Source organism: Cnephaeus nilssonii (assembly GCF_951640355.1).
Source record: "Cnephaeus nilssonii genome assembly, chromosome: 16".
Taxonomy (NCBI): Eukaryota; Metazoa; Chordata; class Mammalia; order Chiroptera; family Vespertilionidae; genus Cnephaeus; species Cnephaeus nilssonii.
The window spans coordinates 19,745,794-19,770,409 of NC_137087.1; the positions used below are offsets into that span (position 1 = coordinate 19,745,794).

General features: G+C 52.1%; 1 protein-coding gene across 1 annotated transcript in view; it reads right to left on the bottom strand.

Moving 5' to 3' along the window:
• Positions 1-24,616, bottom strand: part of LOC307112525 (cadherin-23-like) — a gene marked incomplete at both ends in the record, with an annotated part of 282,465 nt that overhangs the window by 207,588 nt on the left and 50,261 nt on the right. The window contains 3 exons of the mRNA XM_079793252.1: positions 6,271-6,363; positions 6,476-6,523; positions 7,194-7,336. Of these exons, the coding sequence (XP_079649378.1) occupies positions 6,271-6,363; positions 6,476-6,523; positions 7,194-7,336 (284 nt within the window). The remainder of the gene's footprint in view (positions 1-6,270; positions 6,364-6,475; positions 6,524-7,193; positions 7,337-24,616) is intronic.

A 24,616-nucleotide genomic window follows, 5' to 3' on the forward strand; every position in this document is an offset into this window, starting at 1 on the left:
GGGCACTGCTGTTGAGCCCAGCAGGCGCTAATAAGTTCGGCCAAGTCTATCTCTGGGTCTCGCCTGGCCACCACTCCAGGCTCCCCACATGCCCATGGCACAGGATATGGCATGGCTGAGGTTCAGGAATGGTGGGCAACAGAGGGCACCAGTGAGCACCAGCAGTAAGCTCTGCGGTGTGCTGGGAGGAAAGTGCAGTGTGGATATGGGCGGAGGTGGGGGTTGCCCATGTGTGAGCACCCTCTCCCGCTCAGCACAGGCCTGGCTACTCCTTCCCGCCACCCTGGATTGTGAGCAGCAAAGGACCCTTGCCTGGAGAAACAAGCTGGCGGGGGCGAAGTACTCTGCACAAAGGCTCCTGCTGTCTGCCCTCCCAAGAGGCAAAGGGCGCAGCAGTGCTCTGCCCATTTGTGAAGTTCACGTCCATGGGCCAGGCCCCCGTCTGGGTGCTGAGGACACACAGACGACCAAGCTCAGTCCCTGCTCAGTCTGGCAGGAGAGACAGACATACAAACAACTATGGCCACGGCCATTCACTGGGCACTTACCCATACATGATCCCATTTGCTTTAATCCTCACAGCCATTCTGCGAGCCAGGGCTCATCATTTCCATAGAATTGAGGCTACCTGCCCAAAGTCACATAACCAGACCTGGCTCCTAATCCTGGCTCCATTCTTGACTAGCTTTGGGCAAGAAACCTCTCTGCCTCTGTCTACCTCTATCGGACGGGAATAGCAGTGTGACTACCACCAGGTGGTGGTTAGGGCTCAGTGAGTCCCCACATGAAAAGCACAGTGTCAGGCACATAGGAAACTCTCAATAATAGCAATAACAACATCAATGTATTATTATTATCTTAGAAATCAATTATTTTGTTTCATTGACAAATGATCATCTAAAATACTCTCCTCCCTGCTTCCCCACCCCTATGAAGGAGGTGCAGGGAATAAGTAACATTTATCTGTCCCTGTTAAGTGATGCGGAGAGATGGTGCGGCCTAGTGGGACCCAGGTCAGAAGGCCTGGGATCTGGGTCTGACCTTACCCCCAGCCAGCTTTGAGGCTCAGGCAAGGACACTCAATTTCTAAGGCCACTGTCATCTTGTCCCAGCTGCACCCCTCCCCTCCTTCAGCCTCATCCCTACCTCATAGCTGGTCACCTGAAGCCACCAGTGACAAAGATCTATGCAGGACCCATCTGTCACAGAGACCTTAGCAGGGACCCAGGAGCACACTTCCAGCCCAGCTTTATTTCCACGAGGTAACAGCGGGCACCTACGAGGAACACACGTACGCACACAGCCACTGTCCCTCCTCAACAGGATCTCTTGTCAGGGGGTAGAGTTCACTTCCCTCTTTGGGAAATTGCAATATAGGAAAAGAGGCTAAAGGATCTCAGAAGGTACATGATATTCAGAGACATCATAATCTCTGACGAACAAACTCCATTCGTCCTGTACTGTACGGTCCCACATCAACAGCCCCCATGTACAGACCGGCCACTCCTTCCACAGTACTTCCATCCGCTTTGCACACCCTCAGCTATGATGGCTTTTAATACATTTAGATGTAGCTAGACATCCGCTCACTTGTCTTTCTCTCTATAAAATCACCTTAATCACCAGCATTTTACTGCTTATACATGAGCCAAAACTGGGCTAAGGGCCTTTCCCACCACTTCGGTCCGGCTCGCACAAAGACCCCACAAGGCAAACACTGTTGTCCATCTCCTCGATAAGAAAGCTGAGGGCCAGAGAGGTTAAGTCACCATCCAAAGTGGCAGAGTTGGCAAAAGGTAGAGTCCTTTTTCTCTACCCTGCATGTCCAAGTCAGCTTGGAATCCCTGGGCCCTGCTCCATAGCCATCCGACAGATGTTTGTTGTGCTCATTTAAAAAAAAAATTGAGTGGATCAGGGCACATGGATCAATCTGGGCTTTGACGGATGGGCAGAATTGGGTTTGGCTGGGAGAAGAAAAACACTCCAGTACTTGTTAGAACAGTACCGTGTGTGTGCCAGTGCGAGAAAGGAGAGACAAACAGACACAAGTGAACTGACCCCTGGGCTGACAGGGGCGCTCAGGTGGAGGACTACCAGGAGGTAAGCTGGGAAATGTAGGCTGAGGCCAGATGGATAAAAGCCTCGACAGCCCAGCTGAACTTGTCAGAACTTCAAGGACATGGCATCCCTGAAACTGCAAAGGCACTCCTTGATCCTTGATTCAAGGAGCCACCTGGCATCATCTGACTTGTAACTCACATCCATCCTCCAGCCCGAACCCCCTGGCTCCGGGGGCAGCTCCCCAGGGCACACCTACGGGGCTGATAGCGTGGCACCAGGAGGAGAGGGACAGGACAGGATGGGGCAGCGCTGAAGGTCAGCAAGGCGGGCACGCACCCCGAGCGGAGGTACTGAAGCAGCACTGCTGGGCACAGACACAGGCAAACACGTTTGAGCAAATTGGAACGACATAAAAGTCTATTACAGCAAATCAAACAGCAGTCAGCATGACAGCCATTAGCCTGAAATGAATACACGGGGACTTAATGAGGTCTGTCGAGGCTGGCTTGGTGAATTAAGTTGCCAATTCTAGCAGGATTTCCCTTTTCTTTACGGACTTGAAAGCATCCACGCTGCCTCGTTAGGGCTTCGACAAGTGAATTGCAGGGCCTTTCACCCTGATAAAATGGATAATTACACGGGGAACAGCTTAGTGAGGGGAGAGGGGTGGGCAGGAGGGGAACGAGAACAAACAAACCCAAACATACCTGCCTGGCTTCTCCCAAGGCCAGGGCAGGGGCTTCCAGAGGAAGAGGGGGCAGGCTTGGGGGGGGCTGGGGCAGGCGAGCTTCTCCCAGAAAAGGGGCAGTGCCCGGCCTTGATCTGCCTCCCACGCACTCCCATTCCAGGCCCGAGGACATGGGTCCCCACGGGTCGTGTCTCCAGGCAGCTATGGGCCGGCTGAAAGTTCTCCTCACGGACGGTCTGCCCCAGGACCTCTCAGACACCCTCGGCGGGGAGGGCTCCCGAGGTCGTGCTCCAGGGCTCGCGGTCACCGGGGCGGCTTGTGAAACACGCAGCTTCCCAGGCCAGCTCTCCCCAAACTACTGATTCATAATTGCAGGGACCCAGGAATACAGGGAGGAGCAAAAGCAGGCTTACGGTCGTTCGCATGGAAAATAGCACAAAATTAATAAATAACAATACAAGAATAAACTCTGCTTTGATGACTCACGACTCTAAACCTACATTTGCCCACCCTGTACGCCTCCTCAACACACTCTGGAAATTCTGATGTGCTGTGTTTGGGACCCTCTGGTTCCTCACTGCTCAAACAGTACTGAATGGCTTCTGAAACACATGGCTCTCCTGCTTCTGCTTGCATAACTCCAGGGTGGGGAGCTCAGTACATCCTCAGGAGGGCAGGGAAGTAGAATGTGGAGCAGGTCTTACTTAGAAAGTTCTTCCTACGTAGACACAGACTTTGCCTCCTGGTAACCTGTTCCCATGCCTATCCTTGGGTTCCAAGCGCAACAGATCCAAATATATCAGGGCCCCTAAGGGTGGGGAAAGTGGAGGATGGGAAGGTAAGGGACAAGGTGCAGGTGGCTGGGACGGCCAGAGAGAAGCTGAGAGCAGGGAGGCCACCACTGAGGCTTCTCTGCCGTCACCCAAGGAATAATGAAGCTCCAAGGGAATGAAAGGGGCTTCTCCTACCAGATTCACCCTCAGATCATGGACGTTAGCCTGGTCCAAGCCCTAGTGTAACAGCCATTGGAATTGAAGCCAGCAGAGGGACAGTGACAGTTCGAGTCCCACCAACCAGCTGTTAGCACAGTCAGGACCAAAGCCCAGGTGTCTTGACCTCTAGTCTTCCTCTTCACGTGATACAAAACAGGAGCTCTACTGCTCATCTTGGCAAGATTCTGTTGAAACCCACCTCCTCCTCCGGGAAGCCTGCTCAGATTTCTCTGATCACTGGCAACCCCTCAGCACCGATGCTTCACAGGATCTACAGTGCTCCCCTGGGTCTCTAGTTTGCATTCTCACTCTGTTCAAAACTGCAAGGCCTCTGCCACAAATCACGCTTCTCAAGGGCAGAAGCCTGGGGTTTCCAGGGTAACCTCAATGCAAACAGGAGGCCCTGGCCTCAACTCCAGGCCAGGCGTCAGCAGGTCCTTTGCTGGTACCCAAGTTGGGGACTGAGTCAGACAGTAAGTTCTAGCCCAGGTGACCACACCAGGCAAGGACTGGCCAGTGCCAAGCCATCTCAGGTCAGGAGTGGCCCGGCCTCCATCCAGCTGACACCATATCCCCACTGGCCACACCGAGCATCCTCGATCGAGTATCAGGCCAGCAAAGTGACCCAGGGATATTTACACGTGAGCAAGTAAACCACGCGGGCCTGCGTCCAAGGACTGTGTGTCCTCGCAGCTGGCCCCTCTCAGTGCACCCTTTGCCCATCAGATGGGCACCTTACCCTGCCTTTCTTCTGTTTTTATTAGATAAGAGGGCTGTGTCCAGAGAGGTTAAGTGACATGTCCAAAGAAACCCAGCAATCTGGGAGCAGAGCCGGGGCTAAGCGTAAGGTCTCTTGCCGCTAGTTTGGCTCCTGTCCTTGCACATCCCTCTGGCCTCCCATGTCTCCGCGCAGTGAGAGCCTGGCACAGTGCCAAGCCCACAGCAGACACTCAATAAATATTTGTTAAACAAATGAATGATGGAAGCAGCTCTCTCCTGGGAGGCAAAGGCCTTGGAGAGTCCCGGGAGATTCCAACAGGGTGGTGTTGGAGGTCATACCTCCTGGCAAGGGGGAGAAGAAGGCTGGCCCCCGCCCAGGGCTGGGCGGAGGACTGTGACCTCCTGTCCCCTTGCCATCGCTGCTGCCTGCTGCCCTGTGAGGGAAGGCAGAGGGCAGCCATGCCTGTCAGGATGGCAGCTGAGCAATGGGTCCAAGGCTCATTAACTCCGAGCCGTGCCCTTGGTTTCCGAGCCCGGGCCTGTAGTGCAGGCTGGCACGTAGAGACCCTTAATTAAACTAGGGAGGCTTCCAATGAGAGGGGGCCCAGAGCCAGGCTGCAGTCCCAGGCACGCCGGCCACAGCTCAGGGCACCACACCCCATGCTGGGGACTGTGGGCTCTCCCTGATTATATCCTGCCCCACCAGGGCTTGGGCGTGGGAGCCTCTGTTATGTCCCCACCTGCACACTTGTCCTCTCTTCCCTCTGTCTGGCATAAGCATCGGACCCTTGGCTCACAGCTGAGCAAGAAGGGCCAGAAACAGGAGCTTGAGGGGCATGAAACAAGGTCTCCTCGTCCTTGAGGGAATCTGAGGCTGTGCTGGGAGTCAGGAGGCACAACGTCTAAGCTGCAAGTCACTCTACCACTCTGAGCCTCAGCTCTCTCATCTATAAACGGAACAGATATTTTCTAAAGACTCTTCCAGGTTTCCCGATCCAATGACTGATCCAACACAAAGAGGCTAGGACTCAAATGCCGCGGTGCCAGCCTGCTTCTCTCCAGCGGCTTCCATCTCCCATCATCCCCACCTCAGCCCCTCGCTGCTGCCCCAACCAGAGCCCTGAAGACAGGCCTGAGGGACGTCCAGTTGGAAGCTCTTTACCCACCACCTTCAAGGTCTCTGAGTCGCTCACTGCCAGCCCAGAGGACTCCCAGCAGCCCCTGGGGAGAGGGACAACAAGCAACGAGAATCCTGGTGCCGTGGTGAGCCAGCAGCCAATTTATTAACGAACCGTTTGTAATGCAATAATTGGTACTTCTCAATTACCAGCAATGGCTTGGTTTTACACGCATGCACTCATGCAAACACGCTCTGAGTACACAGACCACCCAAAGGAGCCAAGGGCCAGGGGGACAGCGTGGATCACAGGACCAGGGCAAGTCCCTTCCTGGGACTGCAGGAAGGCCTGGGGCTGCCAGCCCACCTGTCCACGGCCCCCACTGGCTCTGACCAGAAGGAAAGAGGGCACACGCCGGTCCCTCCCAACCTCTGTCTTGTCCCTGGTTCTAGCTGGAGCTGTGGGGCTGGCCCTCTCTCAGGCACGAGACTCCCCCCAACCCACTCTCCTGGACAGCAGATGGGCCCATACCCTCGGAGGTGCCAGCCTGTTCAGCCCGCCCAAGCAGATGCCTGAGCTGAGGTGTGGGCAGAAGAGGAAGGGTGGACATGCCCTTGCCCCAGCTGACTCTTCACCCCATTCCCAGCAGCAGGTCCCCAATGTGCCCCAAGTGTGACCCAGCAGCTCCTACCTCAGGGATGCGGACACTGTAGGGCTGATTGTGAAACGTGGGCGCGTTGTCATTCACGTCCCCGACCTGAATGTTCACCTTCCGCGTGATCACCTGGCAAGAGAAGGGCGGGGAGTCGGCGTTGGCTTTGACCTCTAGCTTCTTTCCACCCCAGGGGCTCAGGGACAATCCTCTCAGGGCAGCAGGGGCTTCAGGGGATACTCACCCCCTGGTGGTCGCTGACAGAGAACTCCACCGTGAACTCCGATTTGGTCTGAAAGAAAGGAGAGGGATGGGGAGGGTAGTTAGAAAGATGTGCTGATGTGCTGAGGTCCTGAGTCCTGAGCCCCGGTGGGGCTGGTCTGGGACTGGGTACCCGAAGGCTTCCCTAAAAAACAAGCATTGCCCCTTGGGTTGGGGAAGCAGGTTCAGAGCAGGGATTCTTCCCATAAGAGCAACAGATTGGAAGTCAAGAGTCGGGTTCTCATTTGGACTCTGCCTTTAAATTGCTGTGTGATCTTCTGTGGCCACTTCCTCAAATGTAAGGAGAAAGGGGGGTGGGGTTTTGTCCAAGCTCTTACCTTAATTTGCTAAGGGCTACAGAGTCATCAACTTCTGCGTCCTTTAGGGGGACATTTGTTGGGGCAGGAGTAGACTTATACTAGTATACCCCATGGAGCCCCCATTCTACAGGGGATGAACTCAGGATCATTATCCCTCTTGCCTACCCAATGTTGCCCTTCACTTGGAGACACCCCCAACCACCCATTCCAACCCCAAATCACTGCCTCTTGAAGAGGGACCCCATTCAGGCAGGAAGATGCTGCTTCAGGGTCAGGATGGGGCCTCAGAGGAACACCCCTCAAAGGTGATGGCCCGTCCTCCCCCAGGGTCTGTTCCTACCCTCCAGGAAAGGACTGAGCAGGGGTCTGGGCAGGTCCTACCTCTCTGTCCAGCGGCTGCCGGAGCCACACCACACCTGTGTCAGGCTCCACAGCAAAGAAGCGGGAGGCCTCCTCACCAGACACGCCAAACACCAGGGGGTCATTGTCCATGTCTCGGGCCAGCAACTGGGTCACAGAGGAACCTGGAGTAGCCAAGGGAGAAAGCAGAAGGCACAAACAGGAGGTCAGTCCATTCCTCATACCTTGCTCAGGTCGCTGAATGCCAGTAGGAGCAGCCACCCAGGAGATCCCCGGCAGGTCACTGACTACTGCAAGCCGTCATGTGTCCTGGGCTCTGACCCAGGCTCCCCTGGCCACAGGTCACAGTGTGTACACGCTTACAACAGGAAAACATCATTTGCCATGTTCTGGGTGTGTCATGGACAGCTGTGACTTCTGCCTGCCCCCTTCCCTTCTAATTTTAATTTGGAGGCTCCCTTCTCCCAGTGGCTCAGATGAGAACAGGGGCCCAAACTCTCAATTCTAATGTGCCAAGATGGCCACATAACTCAGCCCTAGCCAACCAGAGGATTCCATCTTCCTGGTCACAATGATTGGCTCAGGGATAAGCATGTGACCCAAGCTAGCCAATCAAAGCTAACCCTGGGACTTCTGCTGGAACTACTGGGAAAGAGGAGCTTTCCTGCCATGGGGTTGCTGAAGTGGCACTGCTAGCAGCAGTTTTTGGCGCCACACAGGAAGAGCCTACTTGAGAATAAGACGAACAAGGAGGGAAACAGGGGCAAACTGTGCATGGAGAGAGATGGTGTGAGGGTCTGCAGCCAGCTGTGCCTGATATTAGCTCCATCCTTGGGACTTCTCAGCTACATGAACTAATAAATCCCCTCCACCCCCACCCCCCCACACACACACATACGCACCTTTTTTTTCTGCCTGAGTCAATTGAGCTGGATTTTAGTCTTTTGCAAATGGAAGCAACCTTTCTAATTCAGAATATTTTGCAAAACCTGCCATTCATTCAACAGTGACGAGGTGCTAGCACTGGATACACAGAGATTAGGAAGATGTGGCCCAGCCTCTAGGAACTCCAGTCTAGCACTGGGTGGCGAGATCTAGTTCTTGTTCTCAAGAAAAAGATGGAGCGTCACCCTTCACCAGGAAACAAAGCCCTGGCCAGAGTTCACCGTGAGCACCAGGATCCTGGCCTACAGCACTGCCTAAGCAGTCCCAGTGCAAGGTATCATCTCCGGGGGTCACAGCCCTCCCTAGGCGGCCTTCAGATAGGCTGGCCAGCCACCCTGGTTTGTCCAGGACAGAGACAGAGCACATACTAAAACTAGGAGGTCCCAAGCTACTGGATCATCTGGTCATCTTAGCTTCAGGCGGTCCGTATACCCCCAGGAAGTGTGCAGACTCTTAGGAGTCTGCAGAACAACAGTGTCATTTGTGCAGAGAGGGTCTATAGTCTTCATCTGATTCTCAAAGGACTGATTAAATTAGAACCATGGCCTTGGGCAAATCACTTCTTTGAAAGCTTCAGTTTACCCTATCAAATGGGACGGACACTCTTTTGCAAATACTGACTCTCATATTTATTGAGTAGCTCCAAATGATCAAACTAAGTAAGGAGGGATTCCAAACTCTGGAAATATTATCTAGAAAAGAACACTAATGAGCTCTTCTAGGCGAACTTTTAAAAGGACAGTTCTAACATGACAATGATAGCTAACATTTCTGAACACTAACCACACTCCAGACACTGGGCTAAAGGATTTCCGTGTACTATATAATTCAAACCTTACTGTTACTCTCCCCATTTAACTGGTAAGGTAACAAGGAGTGATTAAGTAATTTACAACAACCACAAAGTTACGGATGGCAGAGCTGGAATCAAAGCCTGGGCACTTGGCCGAGTACACGTTTGTTACCACAACTTTACACTTCTCAACACTACGCTCTGTGAACGCAAGGTTCAGGACTTCCAGACGTGACTCTATCAGACCCCTCACTCAGGGGTGGGGAGCATCCGGCCTACGGGCCATACAAGTCCCGGGAAATCATTTGCTCTGGCCCTGCCAAGGCAACTGCAGGCAGGACTCGAGATTCAACAAATCTCGGAGCTTTTTTCATAGCAACATAAATTTATATTAAGTGAATTACATTAAGCAAATGATGTTATAAATATCCAAATGGTCCTTGGCAGAAAAAAGGTTCCCCACCCCTGCCTTAACTGGAAGCCCAGCACGTGGAAAAAGAAGATGCAGTATGGGGCAATCATTGGACTGCCAGGATATGCCAGACACAGTGCCAGGCCCATTCACAATTCCTCCCAGCAGCTCTGTTTGGTAGTCATCACTATACCCATTCTACAGATTAGGAAGTTGAGGCCCAGAGAGGCAAAACAGTCTCTCCAGGGTCACAGCAGAGGACATGGCAGCATCCAAGGGGAGGTCAGGAGGTGAGAAGCAGGTGATGATGGAGGAGGTGAGAAGTGGGAGAAGGAGGAATGAAATCACGGAACGGAGTTGAAACAACCTGAGAGACTTTGTGGGGAACCCAATCTTCCCATTTTAAAGATGGAGAAGCAGTTTTCCTAAAGTACAATGATGAGCAACAGAGTCAGGACCCAAACCCAAGTTTCCAGACTTTCAGCCTCCTGGTATGGTGCTCCTTCTAGATGAGGAAGGAGCGGGGCGGGGGGGGGGGGGGGGGGCGGGGGTGGTGGTGGTGAAGTCATAGAGAAACCAAGCACATCTTTCCAAGCATCTGTGCTGCTTGGTGACAAGCAGCTATTTTACACTAAAGCAAACGGGAATATATTGGGAACACAATGTAACATTTAATCTATTTTTAAAGACACAACCCAAAACTGTAAAAGACTTTCCAATCTCCTCCAGACTTCCAGGGATACGCACTTCCTTTTCATTACCCTCAAGGGTCCTTCAGTGACAAGTTTGTGGAACACTGAGTTATTTCCCGATGCCTCGGGGAAATTCACATGAGGGAACCGAGGCCCATCAGGGCCCTGCTTATCCACAGTACACAACGAGTCCACGGCAGCCCCCTTGGACTAAACACTTCACCTGCCAGCCTCCTTCAGGGCTCAGCCCAGGAGGTGTATGGGGCCAAGCTCTGGCCGGCCAATGGGATTCTGGGAAAGCCACACTGGCCCTCCAGCCAAGGTCCCACTACTCGGCCCAATATCCCAAATGGCTCTCTGAGGCCCGAAGCTCTGGCCCTCCCAGAAAGGGGTGGGGGTGGGGGACTGGGCAGGACAGGGATGGGGCCATCAGCTGCTGTCACCCACCCTGTAATTTCCTGGACTTTTATCCATTTTCCCCTCAATTATGTGCTGCTCAAAATGGTCCTTTTCGGTTTCTTCACGGCTCTTGCCTGCTCACGCCTTCTTTGTGTCCCAGGTAATTGCTAGTGACCTTTTCTAAGTGTACTAATTAAAGGTACCGATTTAATATTATATTTAAGACAAGACGCCCTGCAATTTTCCAGCTGGGCACATCTCCCCTGCCAGCGCGGTTCTGCCACCCTGCAGAAGAAGCTGGGCATAGCTTTGTCTCCAGGACAGAGGCTTGTTTCCACCAGGGAAGCTTCCAGCAACCTCTGTTGTACCGTTCATATAGAAATGAGGCCAAGATGGGGGGCCCGACTGCAGCCCCAGGCACAGAGAAGCAGCCACTCAGGAGACCCATCCCTGACCGTGTGACCTGGAGTACACATGCCACTCTGGGGATGTTCCCCACTTGAGAAACAGACAGTGTACCCTGCAACCCAGGCTGTGCAGCACCTGGAGTTCGTTTGTTCCTTTCTTCCTTCCTTGCTGTGGCAAAATACATATAAATGTGTCATTTAAATCATTTAAACTGTATAATTCCCAATGTGTTTCCAGAATATTTTCATCACCCCAAAAGGAAACCCCATACCCATTAGGCAGACACTCCCCTATTCCTCCTCTCCTCGCCCGTGGCAACCACTAACCTTCTGTCTGTCTACGGATCAGCCTGGTTTGGACATTTTGAATCCTATGTGGTCTTTGTGCCCGGCTTCTTTCACTCAGCATAATGTTTCCAAGGTTCATCCATGTGGTAGCACGTATGAGTACTTACTAGCTTTTTATGGCTGCATGGATGTACCACATTTTGTTTATCCATTCATCAGCTGATGGGCATTCGGGTTGTTTCCACCTTATTGTGCACAGTGCTGCTATAAACATCTGTGGATGAGGTTTTATTGAAACACTTGCTTTCAATTCGTTTGGGTATCAACCTGGGAGTGGAATTGCAGAGTTTTATGGTAATCCTACATTTAACTTATTGAGGAACCACCAAATTGTTTTCCGCAGCAGTTGCCCCATTTACATTTCTACCAGTAATAGATGAGGCCATAAGAGGACAATCAGTGATTCACAGGGGCTAGGTGCCCCTGCATGGTGGGAGCTGGACAGCACTGCAGAGCAGGTGCTATTGGCACCACGCCCACTACGCCTTACATAACCATTATCACACACACACCTGCCCAGTCTGCCACTGCCAGCCTGGGGCTCTCACCATCGCAACTGCTCCATGCATACACAGGACAGACCGGAAGTGCCAGGGAACTGCCCCTGGGGGTAGCACTCAAGGAATGACTGATTAAGACTGTGGATAAACGCCCCGGCTCCCTCACCTCTCAGGGGCTGGCTCAGAGGTCATGTTCTCCGCTGGCTCTTAGTGACCCCAATGGGGCTCAGCTCTAGTTCTCACACTGGTGACTCGGTTGATATGCATCTGTATGGCTTCCTCCCCTTCCTTGTCTCAGGTCCTCACTCCCCACCTGTGTTTCCTGGAATTCTCTCCCCAATACACTATTTGTACTTGGGTCCTCATCACAAGGTCTGCTTCTCGGGGAACCCACATAAGACGCTCCCTAAGACCTTGGCATCAGACCCACCCAGGGCGCTTGTTACAATACAGATTCCCAGGCCCCACTGACCCAGCTGGCCAGTAGAGGGGAGCCCAGAACGTTAACTTTTGGACAGTAGTCCCTACTCTCCCTGCAAGAAACTCTGATATAAGCCAGGTTTGGAAGTCCTGAGATTTGTTTATAGCAGAATGGTATTCAAATATTTAACAATGGGCACAGTGCAGGCATCAAACAATCAGAGAGGACGCTGGCCGTAAACAACTGGACGGGTAAGTGCTGCCTGTAAGTCAGCCTGGTTTATGGCTCACATTCTAGATGCAAAGAAAAGCTCCTCAGGTCTCGGGATGATTTAAAAGCCGGGTCTTGGGGCTCTTGGCTCAATCAGTGCTGCTGGAGGGCTCCCTGCTTTTCAAAGCCTCCCTGCCCTCACAGGGAAGGGCCACCCCGTGAGGCCCGCTAGCCTTCCACTGTGTGCCAAGCCAGGCCAGGCTGGCCGCAGCCTAACCGCATGGGTGGAAAGTGGAACTTTGAAGAACTGAAATCACAGTACACCCATGTTCACAGCAGCATTGCTCACAATAGCCAAAAGGTGAAAGTAACCCAAGTGCCCCTCGATGATGGAATGGATAACCAAAATGCGGTACCGACATGCAATGGGATATTACTCAGCCTAAACAAGGAAGGAAATCCTGACACATGCTCCAACACGGATGAACCTTTCACATGCTGCTAAGGGAAATAAGTGAGTCACAAAAAGACCAGTGCTATATGATTCCACCTCCATGGGATTCAGAGAGACAGGAAATAGAAGGGCAGTTGCCAGGGGCTCAGGAAAGTGGCGACAGGATTGCTTTATGGGCACCTCGTCCATGGATGTTTATAGCAGCACTGTGCACAATACCCAAGAGTTTCAGTTTGGCAAGATGAAAGGCATTTTGGAGACTGGTTGCACAACAATGTGAATATACTTAACACTAATGAACCACACATTTAAAAATGGTTACGATGGTAAATGTTATGTATATTTTACAATTAAAAAATCAAAATTTGCCCGGCCGATGTGGCTCAGTGGTTGAGCGTTGATCTATGAACCAGGAGGCCAAGGTTCAATTCCCAGTTGGGGCATATGCCTAGGTTTGGGGCTTGATTCCCAGTAGGGAGCATGTAGGAGGCAGCCAATCAATGATTCTTTCTCATCATTGATGTTTTGATCTCTCTCTCCCTCTCCCTTCCTCACTGAAATCAATAAAAATATATTAAAGACGAAAAACAAAAACTTAAATCATGTCCGAAGTCCTAGCCCAGGACCACACCTCCCACCGGCTCTCATACAGGCTCCCCAGGCTTACCTTTCTCAGCCCCATGGCCTTCCTTCTGCTCCTGAACAGCTGGTGGCTGCCTCTGGGCCTTTGCCCTGGCTGTGCTAAGGATGCTCCAACCTGAGGTCACTACGTGCTGCTCCCTGTTCATCTCTCAGACCAAGAATGACCATCTCAGAGAGGCTGTCCTCCTATACTCGATCACACAGGATCTATCTGAAGAGGCATCTGTCACTCTGTGTCCCCGCACCCTGAGGTACTGTCTTCACAGCCCTCCCTTCCCTGAGCTGATCTTGTGTATTCACATGACTTGCTGACGGCCTCTCTCAAGACCCTGGGGCAGCGGCCTGGCCCATCATGTTCCCTGTTCACAGGGGCGAGGTGTATCGCCAAGCTAACCTAGGAGCTGGCATCCCTGAGGCACCCATACAGAGTCAGTGGGTAAATGAATGAATCCTGCCAACTGCCTCGAGGTGTGAGAAGAAGATAGCCTCCAGAAGTCATGAAACTCTCTGAGCCGCGACGAGAGGAGAGAGTATAGCAAGTTAATTCTTAATTATGTACACTAATGGACAGGAAAAAGCCTGGCTAATCAAAACCTAATAATGCCCAAGCAGTAGCACTTGGCTTCGGATGCAGGCGGAATGATAGTTGAGCACTGGCTGAGCCCCAGTCTCTAAGGAACTGGCCCCGCACGCCCTCAGGAGGCCCAGCAGCCCCGCCTGGGACAGTATACCCTGTCCTGGAGTCCAGGGGCTCAGGGTAGAATGGGGGTCTGCTCAGTGAGCTGCAAATGCTCCCGAGAGGTGCAGGATTGGCAACGTGTCCCCCCCATGGTGGCCTCAGTCCCTGAGCAGCAGGCTACATCCATCTTCCAGGCAAGGGGTGGACAATCACAGCTTCCCCTGCAACCCTGCTGGGCCCATGCCAATCGCCGAGATGACCGTTATTACTATTATTGTTGTTATTTGCTGGGATGGCTGCATCGTGTGCTCCTGGAGAGCTGAGTCATTGGCTTGCTAGACCAGGGGTGGGCCAAAACTCAGGCAGGGCAGTAGCAGGCTGCAAGGCTTGTTACTTTTTCTGGGTAGGGGAAGGCTGAAAGCTGTGTTTGTTTTCCAAACGCCAAGAGGGTGCTACAGAATGAAGGAAGGGTAAGGAGAATCCACCATGCCTACTCGTTGCAGGAACATCTTAGAGCAGACCTCTGGTTATGCCACACCCCCACAGTCCCCACAGAATTAAAACCCAATTCCTTACCATGATGGCCAGTGCTGCTCCTGCCTGACCTCCCCCGGCTCCCTGGCCAGTCACGTTCTCACGGCAGCCCTGGGCTCAGCCAGCCAGACTGCTATCAGCCCTCCAGCACACCACAGCGTCTACACCCGTGCTGCTGCTGTTCCTTCAGCCTGAAAGACCCTTCCTCCTCTCACTGCCTCGCAAATCCCAGCCATCCTCAAACGCCACCTCGGTCACACAGTTCTCTCTTCTCTGTGCTCTCTGACCCTTTGTTTGTACCTCTGCACAGCAGGGAGAGACCATCACCCCTTCAAGGTGGAGACTGATGTTCTGGGACATGCTTGGCAAATCTTCCCAGCCCTCTATGATTAACTATTGCACTTCTCTTGAGGCCAACCAGCTGGTAGGTCATGCCTTGCCCATGCAGACATTACTAATCAATCACAGCTCCCTTTTCTGTTGATTATCAGACCTATATCCAACCTCAGAATCCTTCACAGCACTGGGTTCCATGCAGTCACGACTAATCAATCCTAACAGGCACGTGAGAACAAACTTTCTGCAGTGTGACCTGAAAGGACTTCACATCAGCCCTGATTTGCTGTCCCTTCCTATCCAGGGGCCAAGGAGCTAGGGCCAACCTCTCCCCCATCAGGCTCAGGGCATTTCAGAGGAAGATAATCAGGCTTGAAGTCTACCGGCAAGCTCAGAAATAAGGACTAGTTATGGCGAAAGAGAAAACCAAAAAGTAAAGCTCCTTCTCATTTTGCAGAGGGAGGGTCAGAGGTCCTGGCTGGGAGACGGCTGCTTGGGATGGGGCTGCTCATTGGTGAGTTGAGCCAAGGGGTAGCAGATGGCAGGCCCCAACCCCAACCCCAGATTACAGGTCAGGGGTTATGACCAGGTCTTTCTGAGACTAACCACTCCTGCTCTCCATGGCATCAGGCCTTCTGCATGTCCCCCACCCCCATCAGAAGGGAAACCCACCCTCCTCCTCCCGGTCCAGAGGGGCCTGGCTGCTCTGGCCTGGTCTCTGCCACAGCCAGGTGCTCCTGCCCTCCCCTCTCCCCGGGGATGGGCCCCCAGAGCCTGGGCTGGCCTTGGAGCCTGCATCTCATTTGTCTCTCCTCTGGGATAAGACAGGCCAGTTAAGTGCCTTGATTCCTGGGAATAATCTCATTTGTCTTAGGTTCCCGCTTCTCGCTCTCCTGCCTTCAGTCAGGCTCCTTCCCTCTAGTTAACCTGGATCTTGAACTTGATTTGACCTCAGGGGAACTTTTTTCCTGGTGTCCTAGACCCTGCCTACATGCACCTAGAGGAAGCCAGAGCGAGATCTGGCCCCGACCCCTATCTCCCGAGACGCGGGTGGCCTCCCTGCCCTGCACTGACAACGCCCTCACTCTCATCAGAAAACCCTTGCCCTGGATAAAGGGAGCTGTCTGTCTCCAAAGCCCGAAGGCCACCTGCACACCCTCGCTCCTGCAGCTCAGTCCACTGGAGGAGACACATGACCGAAGGGAAAGGAAACTAGCATTCGCTAAGCACCCGTGGGCGCCCAGAGCAAGCCGACCAAAGATGCGTTTCTGTGCTGTGCGGATTGCTTTGAGCTAAAGGCAATTTCCGCTCCAGGCTCAATAGAACCTGAATAGCTACCTAGAAGACTCTGAATTAGGGGCCTTGACCATACTAAGAGATGGTCAGATAATCTTCTGACCCACCTCTATGGCAGGGAAAAGTTTTATTTACTAAACATCTGCTCTTCTTGCCATCCTGCAATGACCCTCTGAACCCCAAGGTGCACTCCCTCATCCCAGCTCCTCTTTCTGTCTCTGAACCGCTCCTGCCCGTGGGGTCTCTGCTTCTCTCATGGATGCAGAGTTCCCATAATAATGTATTAAATGTGGTGATTTTCTCTAAATAATCTGTCTCATGTGTATCTGAACCTTGAGGGTAGAGGAAAGTTTGTTCCGCGCCCACACCAGGCACTATGCTCTATGGATGTCCATCTCTATCATCTATTTCTCACAATGGCCCTCCAGAGATGGGTGAGTGTCCCCATTACTCATTGAGAAAACCAAGGCTTGGAGCAATAAAGTGACCTCCCAACGTCATACAGCTAGGAGGTGGCAGAGCAAGGATTTGAGCCCTTCTGCTAGGCCCACAAAGCTGACCCCCATGAAGACCCAGGTCCCCCTCATGTCTGAGGCTGCTCTGGACCCCTGGCTTACTTGGCTGGCCTGAAGGTGAGCACTTTGAGGCAGGGACTGTGGGGGTGGGGGGTTCCCTCCATCACTCTGGCTTTCCACAGCCCACTCATCACCTGGTGAATTCCAGCAACATGGTGATTTACCCTTGAGAGTCAGAGAGAGAAGTGGTTGGCCCCCTTGGGCACACGGGTGTCAGACGGCCAAGGGGACAAGCTAATTCACCAGAGAAGGAGACACTAAACAGAGGAGGAGGATATAAACTCGGAGGCTCTGGTGGTGAGGAACAGAAGCCAATGCTGTTTTAAATTAATAAAGCACAAGAGGAAAGATCAGAGATTAAATACCAATATCTGAGGGACCCGCCCTGATCGCAGAAACCTGAGGCTGTCCTGCTTCTGGCATCGCATAGCGAACAAGAGCCATCACTGCCAAGGGCTGCCGAGCCTGGGAGCAGACACCAATGTGCTCTAAGCCCCTATAACCTAAGGCGTCACAGAGAGGTTAAGCTACTTGCCTGAAGTCACACAGCTAGCACATGGCAGAGCGGAGATTGTTCAATGACCTTCCTGATCCCATGCCGCCATTACAGTCCTTCAGTCACTCGACAAGCACTGCCTGAGCTCCCGCTCTGCCCCGGGCACTGCTCTAGGCACTGGTGATACAACAACGAACAAAACAGACAGGACCCTATCCCTCCTGGTGCTCAGGTTCAGTGGACAGACCTTCACTGCCATATGCCACACGCTCTTCCTGGCCTTTCTGGGAAGCATGAGTCTGAGCTTGGAGTATGAGCCCGGATGGATGAAGACTGTGCTCCTCCTGTCCACCTGGTTCACAGGCTGTGACGCCCCAAGCCACCCATCTCCCCCAGTATGAGCACTCCTCATCCTGGCAGGGAGTTGAGGACTCGGGACACAGGATCAGAAGACCCAAAGAAGCTTCGAGAGGAAGGCGGCCTTGGTGAATTTCCTCTACTAAGGCAAAGAGAATCAGTCAGGTATAGAACTAACAAGGCTGGCACTGGCTGGCACTCAGCCATGACTGGTGACTATGAGCAAGTCATTGACCTCTCTGAGCCTCCTTTCCCCACAGACACCATGAGGGACTGATGTCAATGGTAAAAGCACAGAGGTCCTTGGGGAGAATAGAATTCAAACTTGACAAACAGGTCGTGGGTCATGTACCAATGCCAGTCCCAGGTCGTGGTTTTGAGGGCAATGTGTGGAGAAGGATGCCGGGGTGCATCCGAGTTCAGCAGGGAAGAGCGCTGTGATCCATAGAGCTTATGGGAGCAGGCGACGGGGAGCTATATATGTGCCACCCACTCACATTCTTGATGAGGCCAACAAGCTCATTCTACAAAAGGGAAAGCAGGGCAGGGCGGTTCAGTAACTCACCCACCGTCACCGTTAACAGCTACAGGTGGGAGAGCTGAGGCTCGGGTAGGTCCTGGCTCCCCAGTATCCTTCCCACTGCAGCACATTAAGGTCCCACCCAGTTAAAATATCTGTAAGATTATGACTCTGCTGGCCACACACTATATAGGTGCTATGGAGGAGACAAGGGCATGCATGATGCCTCAGCCTGCCTAGCAGGGCTTTACAATCTGGCTGAGATGCTCCGAAGCCCAACAGCCAAGGTCCAGGGAAGACTGCATGCGCTTCCTGCCCAGGCACAGCAGCCGGAGCCCGCATGGCCACGGACAAAGGGGCTCTGGGATGCTCTGTTTGACCTTCCTGAGTCCTTGCAGCAGCTCCCAGGCCCAGGGGGGCTGCAGTCCTGTCACAGGGGCCAGGACAGCCAAGTGGTAGTTATCAGATTTAATAACAGTGATAATAGAGGGGTGGGCGTTTTTTCCCTCCTCCGGAAACTTTTCAATTCATTGAACTGTTCAATTAACTTTACAAAAGGAAATGTGAAAAAATGACGGCAAATTGAACTTGACATTATCATTAAAATAAACAGAGCACTGCAGGCCATTAAAGGCTCACAGAGAGATTATCCAAACACTGGCAGGCACTGCCAACTCCCTCCAGCTCAGAGGGACCTGGCACTTCCCTCCTGCCCTGAGCTTGCACCCCCTGCCTGTCACCACTCACATGCCCCCTAGCTCACAAACAGGCCATGCCAACGTCCCCCATCACCACAGCCCTCCCGTGTGGAGTGAACGTGTGGGGAGGGCAAGAGCAGCCACAGGAGGCCAGCCTCTGCCAACAGGCTGCCTTCTCCAAGACGGCCTTTCCTTCTGCTACACATGGTGGGGTCCCTTAGTCCAGTTAGCAGGTCCCGGCCTGGCTGCCCGTTAGATTCACCTGTGGCATTTTTGAAACCCAGATGCCCAGCTGTACCCCCAGACCAAGTACATCAGAGTCTCTGTGGAGAGATGTAAGCATCAGGATTTAAAAAAACAAAAACAAAAATTCCATAAGATTCCCAAGGGCAGCCCACGTTGATAAGATCTAGATCAGGGGTCCTCAAAGTTTTTAAACAGGGGGCCAGTTCATTGTCCCTCAGACCGTTGGAGGGCCGGACTATAGTTTTAAAAAAACTATGAACAAATTCCTATGCACACTGCACATATCTTATTTTGAAGTAAAAAAACAAAACGGCAAAAACACCCGCATGTGGCCCGCGGGCCGTAGTTTAAGGACGCCTGATCTAGATGATCCCCCAGGTCCCCTCAATCTTCCGTACTAATCCAAGAAACGATGATGTAGGAACACCCACAGGTCAGTGGTTCCCAAACTTGTCAGCACCTTGGAATCCCCTGCACCTTTCAACCACCTGTGCCCGCGTCCCACACCCCAAGGTTGTGATGAATTGATCTAGGGTACAGCGAGGCTCTGGAAAGTTCTAAATCCCCAGGTGGTTCTAACGTGCAGGCAAGACTGGGGATGACTGCTCTAGGACTGTAGGTGACGGTTTCACTTGACCAACGGGGAAGGCAGCTTCTGATGGATGATGCTCCTTCAGAAGACCTCACACCCTCAAATGGCTGGTGCTCCCGGGCCCATTCGGCTGAGGCCAATAGCACAGGCGGGTCAGAAAAAGGAAAAAAAATAAATTGCTCTGTTGGCTCTTCCTGTTTCAATATTTCCAAATCCCAACACTTTCAAAAGTCTAGTTCATGGCTTTGAAGCAGTGAATCTCAGCCTGGTTCATATTCGCACCGCCTGGGAGCTTCCAAAAAGAAAGATGCTCAGGCCCTACCACCGAAGACTTCCGTCTTGATTCATTGGTCTAGAGCAGGGCCCAGACGTCAGTGTTTGTTATCTAGTTAAGCCTTCACTTAATGTTGCTGAGAGGTTCTGTGACTTCACTGAAATGAACGATAATGAAACCAATTTTACCAAAGGCTAATTGACATAAGCACGAGTGCCGCTCCTATGGCATCTCTATCAATGTTAACATGAAACAACACAATGAGATGGTGTTCCTGGAGGAGTGATGAAGATGTGCAGCCAAGCTGAGAATCGCTGGGCCAGAGCAGTGGTGCTCAAACTTGAGCCTTCAGCAGAATCCCCAGTAGGGCTTACTCAAAAGGCAGGTTCACGGCCCCTCCCAGTTTCCGGTTCAGAATGTGAATTTCTAACAAGCTCCCAGGTGATGCTGGGGCTTCTGAGCTGGGGCCATGACTTTGAGGACCACAGGGTAACAGCTTCTATGGGCCCAGGTCCTAGCCACTTACATTCTTTTCACAAGTAATTTCTACCTTAATGTTTGACTTCAGAACTCCACCCCTCCTGTGCCCCCACTGTCCATCCCTTAGCCAGAGCCAGGCCACTTCTTTCCATCTCTCTACAACGGAAAGGCAGCTAAGGAGCTAAGAAAGATGAAACCAGAAAAGCAGGTGAGAAGACACCCTTCCCTCACCCCTGCCCTCCCTCCCCCCCCCCCCCTCCACGAAGGACCAGAAAAGTCCCTCCGGAAATCACCTCCTCTTTGAGGAGACTCATAATTACCCACAATGATCGCAGCACCATTCATTTTGCCCTAAAATTAATACATCACGTTGAGAATGATATCGCACTAATTTATCACAAGATTTATGAAACTTGCACTTTTTCTAATGAGATTTATGCAAATGACGCTCTTGCCACTGTTTGTGTTTTTAAAAGTTTTGACAGGGAAGTGGGGGTCCAGCCCAGCTGGCGAGGGCCCTGTCCCCACTCTTGAGGGTAAGGGAGCTCCATAGATGCTTTGGTGAGCAAGGCCCCTACCCAAGTGGGAAGCACTTGGCTCATTCCCAGTCCCATCTTTCCCCAGGCACACCCTTCTTCTATCCGGCCCGTCCTCTCAGGGGCTCACCTGCAGCCCCAGGTGGGAAGGAGGCTCTAGGTGGTGGGGCTGATTCTCTAGGTGAGCATGGGTCTCTCTCATCTAATCAGGGACCTTCCAGGCCTTCCGTCTCTGAGGACAACTGTGGGTGACAGACAGTGCACCGCTAGCCAGGGTATGAGGTAAGAGAGGCACCAGGATGGGACAGTTAAGGGAGCACTCACTGTCAGGTGCTGACCCTGTACTTGCACAAGTCTCAGAGTGTCCCTAAAATTCCGTGCCCTGGGCACCTCACTTGCCTCACCCTAGTCCCAGCCTTGCCACTACTACCATTTATTGAACACCTACTGTATAATAGGCACCAGTTAACCACTTCACATGCACAGTCTCACTTAATATTTACCACAAATCTATGAGGAAGGTCTTCCCACACTCAAACAGGGAGATTAAGTCCCGGGAGGTCTAGCAATTTGCTCAAGATCACACAGCTATGAAGAAGTAGAGCCAGGATTCAAATCAGGACCATCTGACCCTGAAGATAATGTTCTTATATTCAGTACCAGCCCCAAATGACTCACAGGAGGCCTTCTCTCTTCGAGGGTTTAGTAACACTGCACATCTCCAAGGGGCACATCCCTCAGACTCAGTTCCCAGAACACTGACGAAAAGCAGGAAACCAGCCCCAAGGGGCTCTGAGCAACTGAAAGTCGTGATACAAAATCTATGCACTAAATGTCAAGCTCAGTATGAAAAGTAAAGAGATGTAGTCAGGTACTCATTCAGAGCCCTCTACTCTCACTTTACATACAATTATAATCAGATTGGTTTCCTTTCCAATTCATGGAAGTATCAGGGAGGTACATCAATAATAATAAGGAAGCAATAAACAACCGCTTCTTCTGCTCACAAAGGGGAGAGATCAAAACTCTCTGAAAAGTAAGAACTTAAAATAACCCGAGTCCCTTCAGTAGCTCCTGTCAATGACAATGCATCATCATAGAGAGCTCTTCACGGTGATGTGTTCAATGATGTGCCGAGAAAGTGCTAAATGATGAGTCATCTCCATGTAAGAAGGCAGGTACTATATAATAGAGCTGAAGAATATTCCATGCAAGTCATTATAATTAAAAAAAGATTTTGTGCTTAAAGAAATGCTTCCCAAAGTGTATTTCACGAATCATTAATTCCCTTGGAGGCTAACGGTACTCCATGAAAAAGTGTTCTTTGGTCAAAAAGGTCTAGAGAACATTGCATTTTAAAAAAATTGAGCAGGCTTCTCTCCTGCAAGACCTCTCGGAGCCTTTATTACACTAGCATGCATTGTCGAGCCCTACAAGGTGGCAGAGAAGGTACAGCTTTCCCCAAATTTATTTGGCCAAGAAGCACTTCCTTCCAAGAGCATCTCAAAGGACATCGGTGGTTCAGGAAATAACTGGGGGAAACATTGGGCCAGGAACTTTTCTGGATGTTTTTAGTTCAGACATATCTTTTCCTGGGGTGGGTGGAAAGATGGATGAATGGATGGGTGATGGATGAGAGGATGGGTGGGTGGGTGGATGGATAAATGAGCAAATGAACACATGAACAAAGGAACAAATAGCTGAGTAAGCTGTTCTCATCCCAGGAGCATCTAAGAACCTCTGGTATCAGAGCCTCTGAGATGGAGGGGAGCATCTGAGTACAGAGTCTGAGACCCTTCCTCCAGATGATTCAGCCCATGCCCCTGCCAGGGTGTGAGCCCCTGCTTCATGTGAGTGGGGAAGCTGGGCCCCCTTAGCTGGGTGTCAGGTGGGCTGCTTTTCATTCAGGTCAAATCCTGAACATGGAAGATCATAATCATACTAACTCTAAATATGTGAATGATGCCCAGTACTTAGGAAGCACTTTCCTGGCCACTGACTCCGGGGCTTCCACTGCCACACCCCCACACTAGCAGCTGGCCAGTGGCTTCACACTCTCTTAATGTTGAAAGGACCATGGCTCAGAGCAGTGGGGTGATGAGTCCAGAGTCAACCAGTGTGGGAGTCAGGTGTATAACCTAAGCAAGTCGAACTACCTCTGGGCCTTGTTCCTGCCTCAGAAGGTTGTGACAAGGGTCAAGTCAGACAACAGAAGAGAAAGCACTTCTTAACCCCAGACATCCCAAAGAGGCTTTGGTTCCCCCACAGCAGACCCAACCAAGGCACCTCACACAAGGTGTCCTAACTAGTTGCTGATCTGGTCTGACCCTCCCACCTGACTGTGAGCACCCTGAATGCAGAGACTGTGACTCCCACTCCCTGCTGTGTCCCCAGAGCCTGGCACAGTGCCTGGCACAGGACAGGCCTTCTGTAGGTGTCTACTGAACAAAGAAGTGATTGAATGAATGAGGTGATGAATCGCTGTGTAGACACCCGCTGTGGTTCTAGAGTTTGCAGGAATGTGCTTCTAATAACACGAAAAGCCATACCAAGGACTCCATCCCTAGGAATGTCTTGCTGTCTTTGTTTGAGGGGCAGAGAAAAGAGAGCAAGAGCCAGACAGCCTTCCCGATGCCCAGCCTGCGGGTGCCTGCCTGACTAGAAGGATGTTCTTTACCTGGGCAAGTTTAGTTTCGAATTGGGCAGAGGGTGACCTTCTGGAGTCCTTGGAAGTTCCCTTTCCATTGGAATCAGGATTCTTCTTCACACTGCCCTGTAGACAGAGCTGAAAGCTCTCTGGCCCCACACAGTGAAAATGAGGGACATTGGTGGGTAGGAGGCGGATTTAAGTAAATGAAGAGTTAAGGGTGGGCTGCAGGGGGGTCCCCTCGCCATTTAGCCAAGGAACTGCCCAGAGATTGGCTATGTACCCACACACGTCACCCCATGGTTTTCAGTACCCTCATCTCTGAACATTATGGGTGTGATTCACTTCTAGGGACTTGTGGGCATGACTCTGGGCTCTTTCTGTCCTCTCTCTCTGGCTGGATCTTCTCTCTTACATTGTTATCTGAAACCTGCTGGTGCTCAAGAGGCCTAGAACGGGAGGTAGAGGACATGCATTTCATCCTCCCTAGGCCCCTCTGTCCTTGACCGCAGACAGGACCTGGGGCTGAGCGGCCAGTGCCCAGAGGGCCATTTCCCCACCAAAGCATGTCGGAGGGTGCCAGAGGGTCCCACCACCACCAGGCAAGTGCAGGAAGCACTGGCTGCCTCCCCATCTCCACCTCACTAAGGGCTGATGTGGTACCACGTGGGCCTGTGCACAGAGGACAAAGAGCCCCTGAGAGTGGCCTCCCGGGGACACTGTGGCCAGGACCTGCCCTGGCTCCAGTGGAGAAGGGGGTCCTTTAGCTCCAGTGGGAACCAAAGGTCAGAGCCGGATGGGGCCTCAGACACCAGGAAGTGCCCTTAGGTTACTTACAGGGACACTGAGGCCCAGGGATGGGTGGGAGCTGGGTGAGGTCCCATATATAGTGATGGAGTCAGGACTAAATCCTGTTCTCCTCGGTCACAATTAAGTGATTTTTTTTTTTACCTCA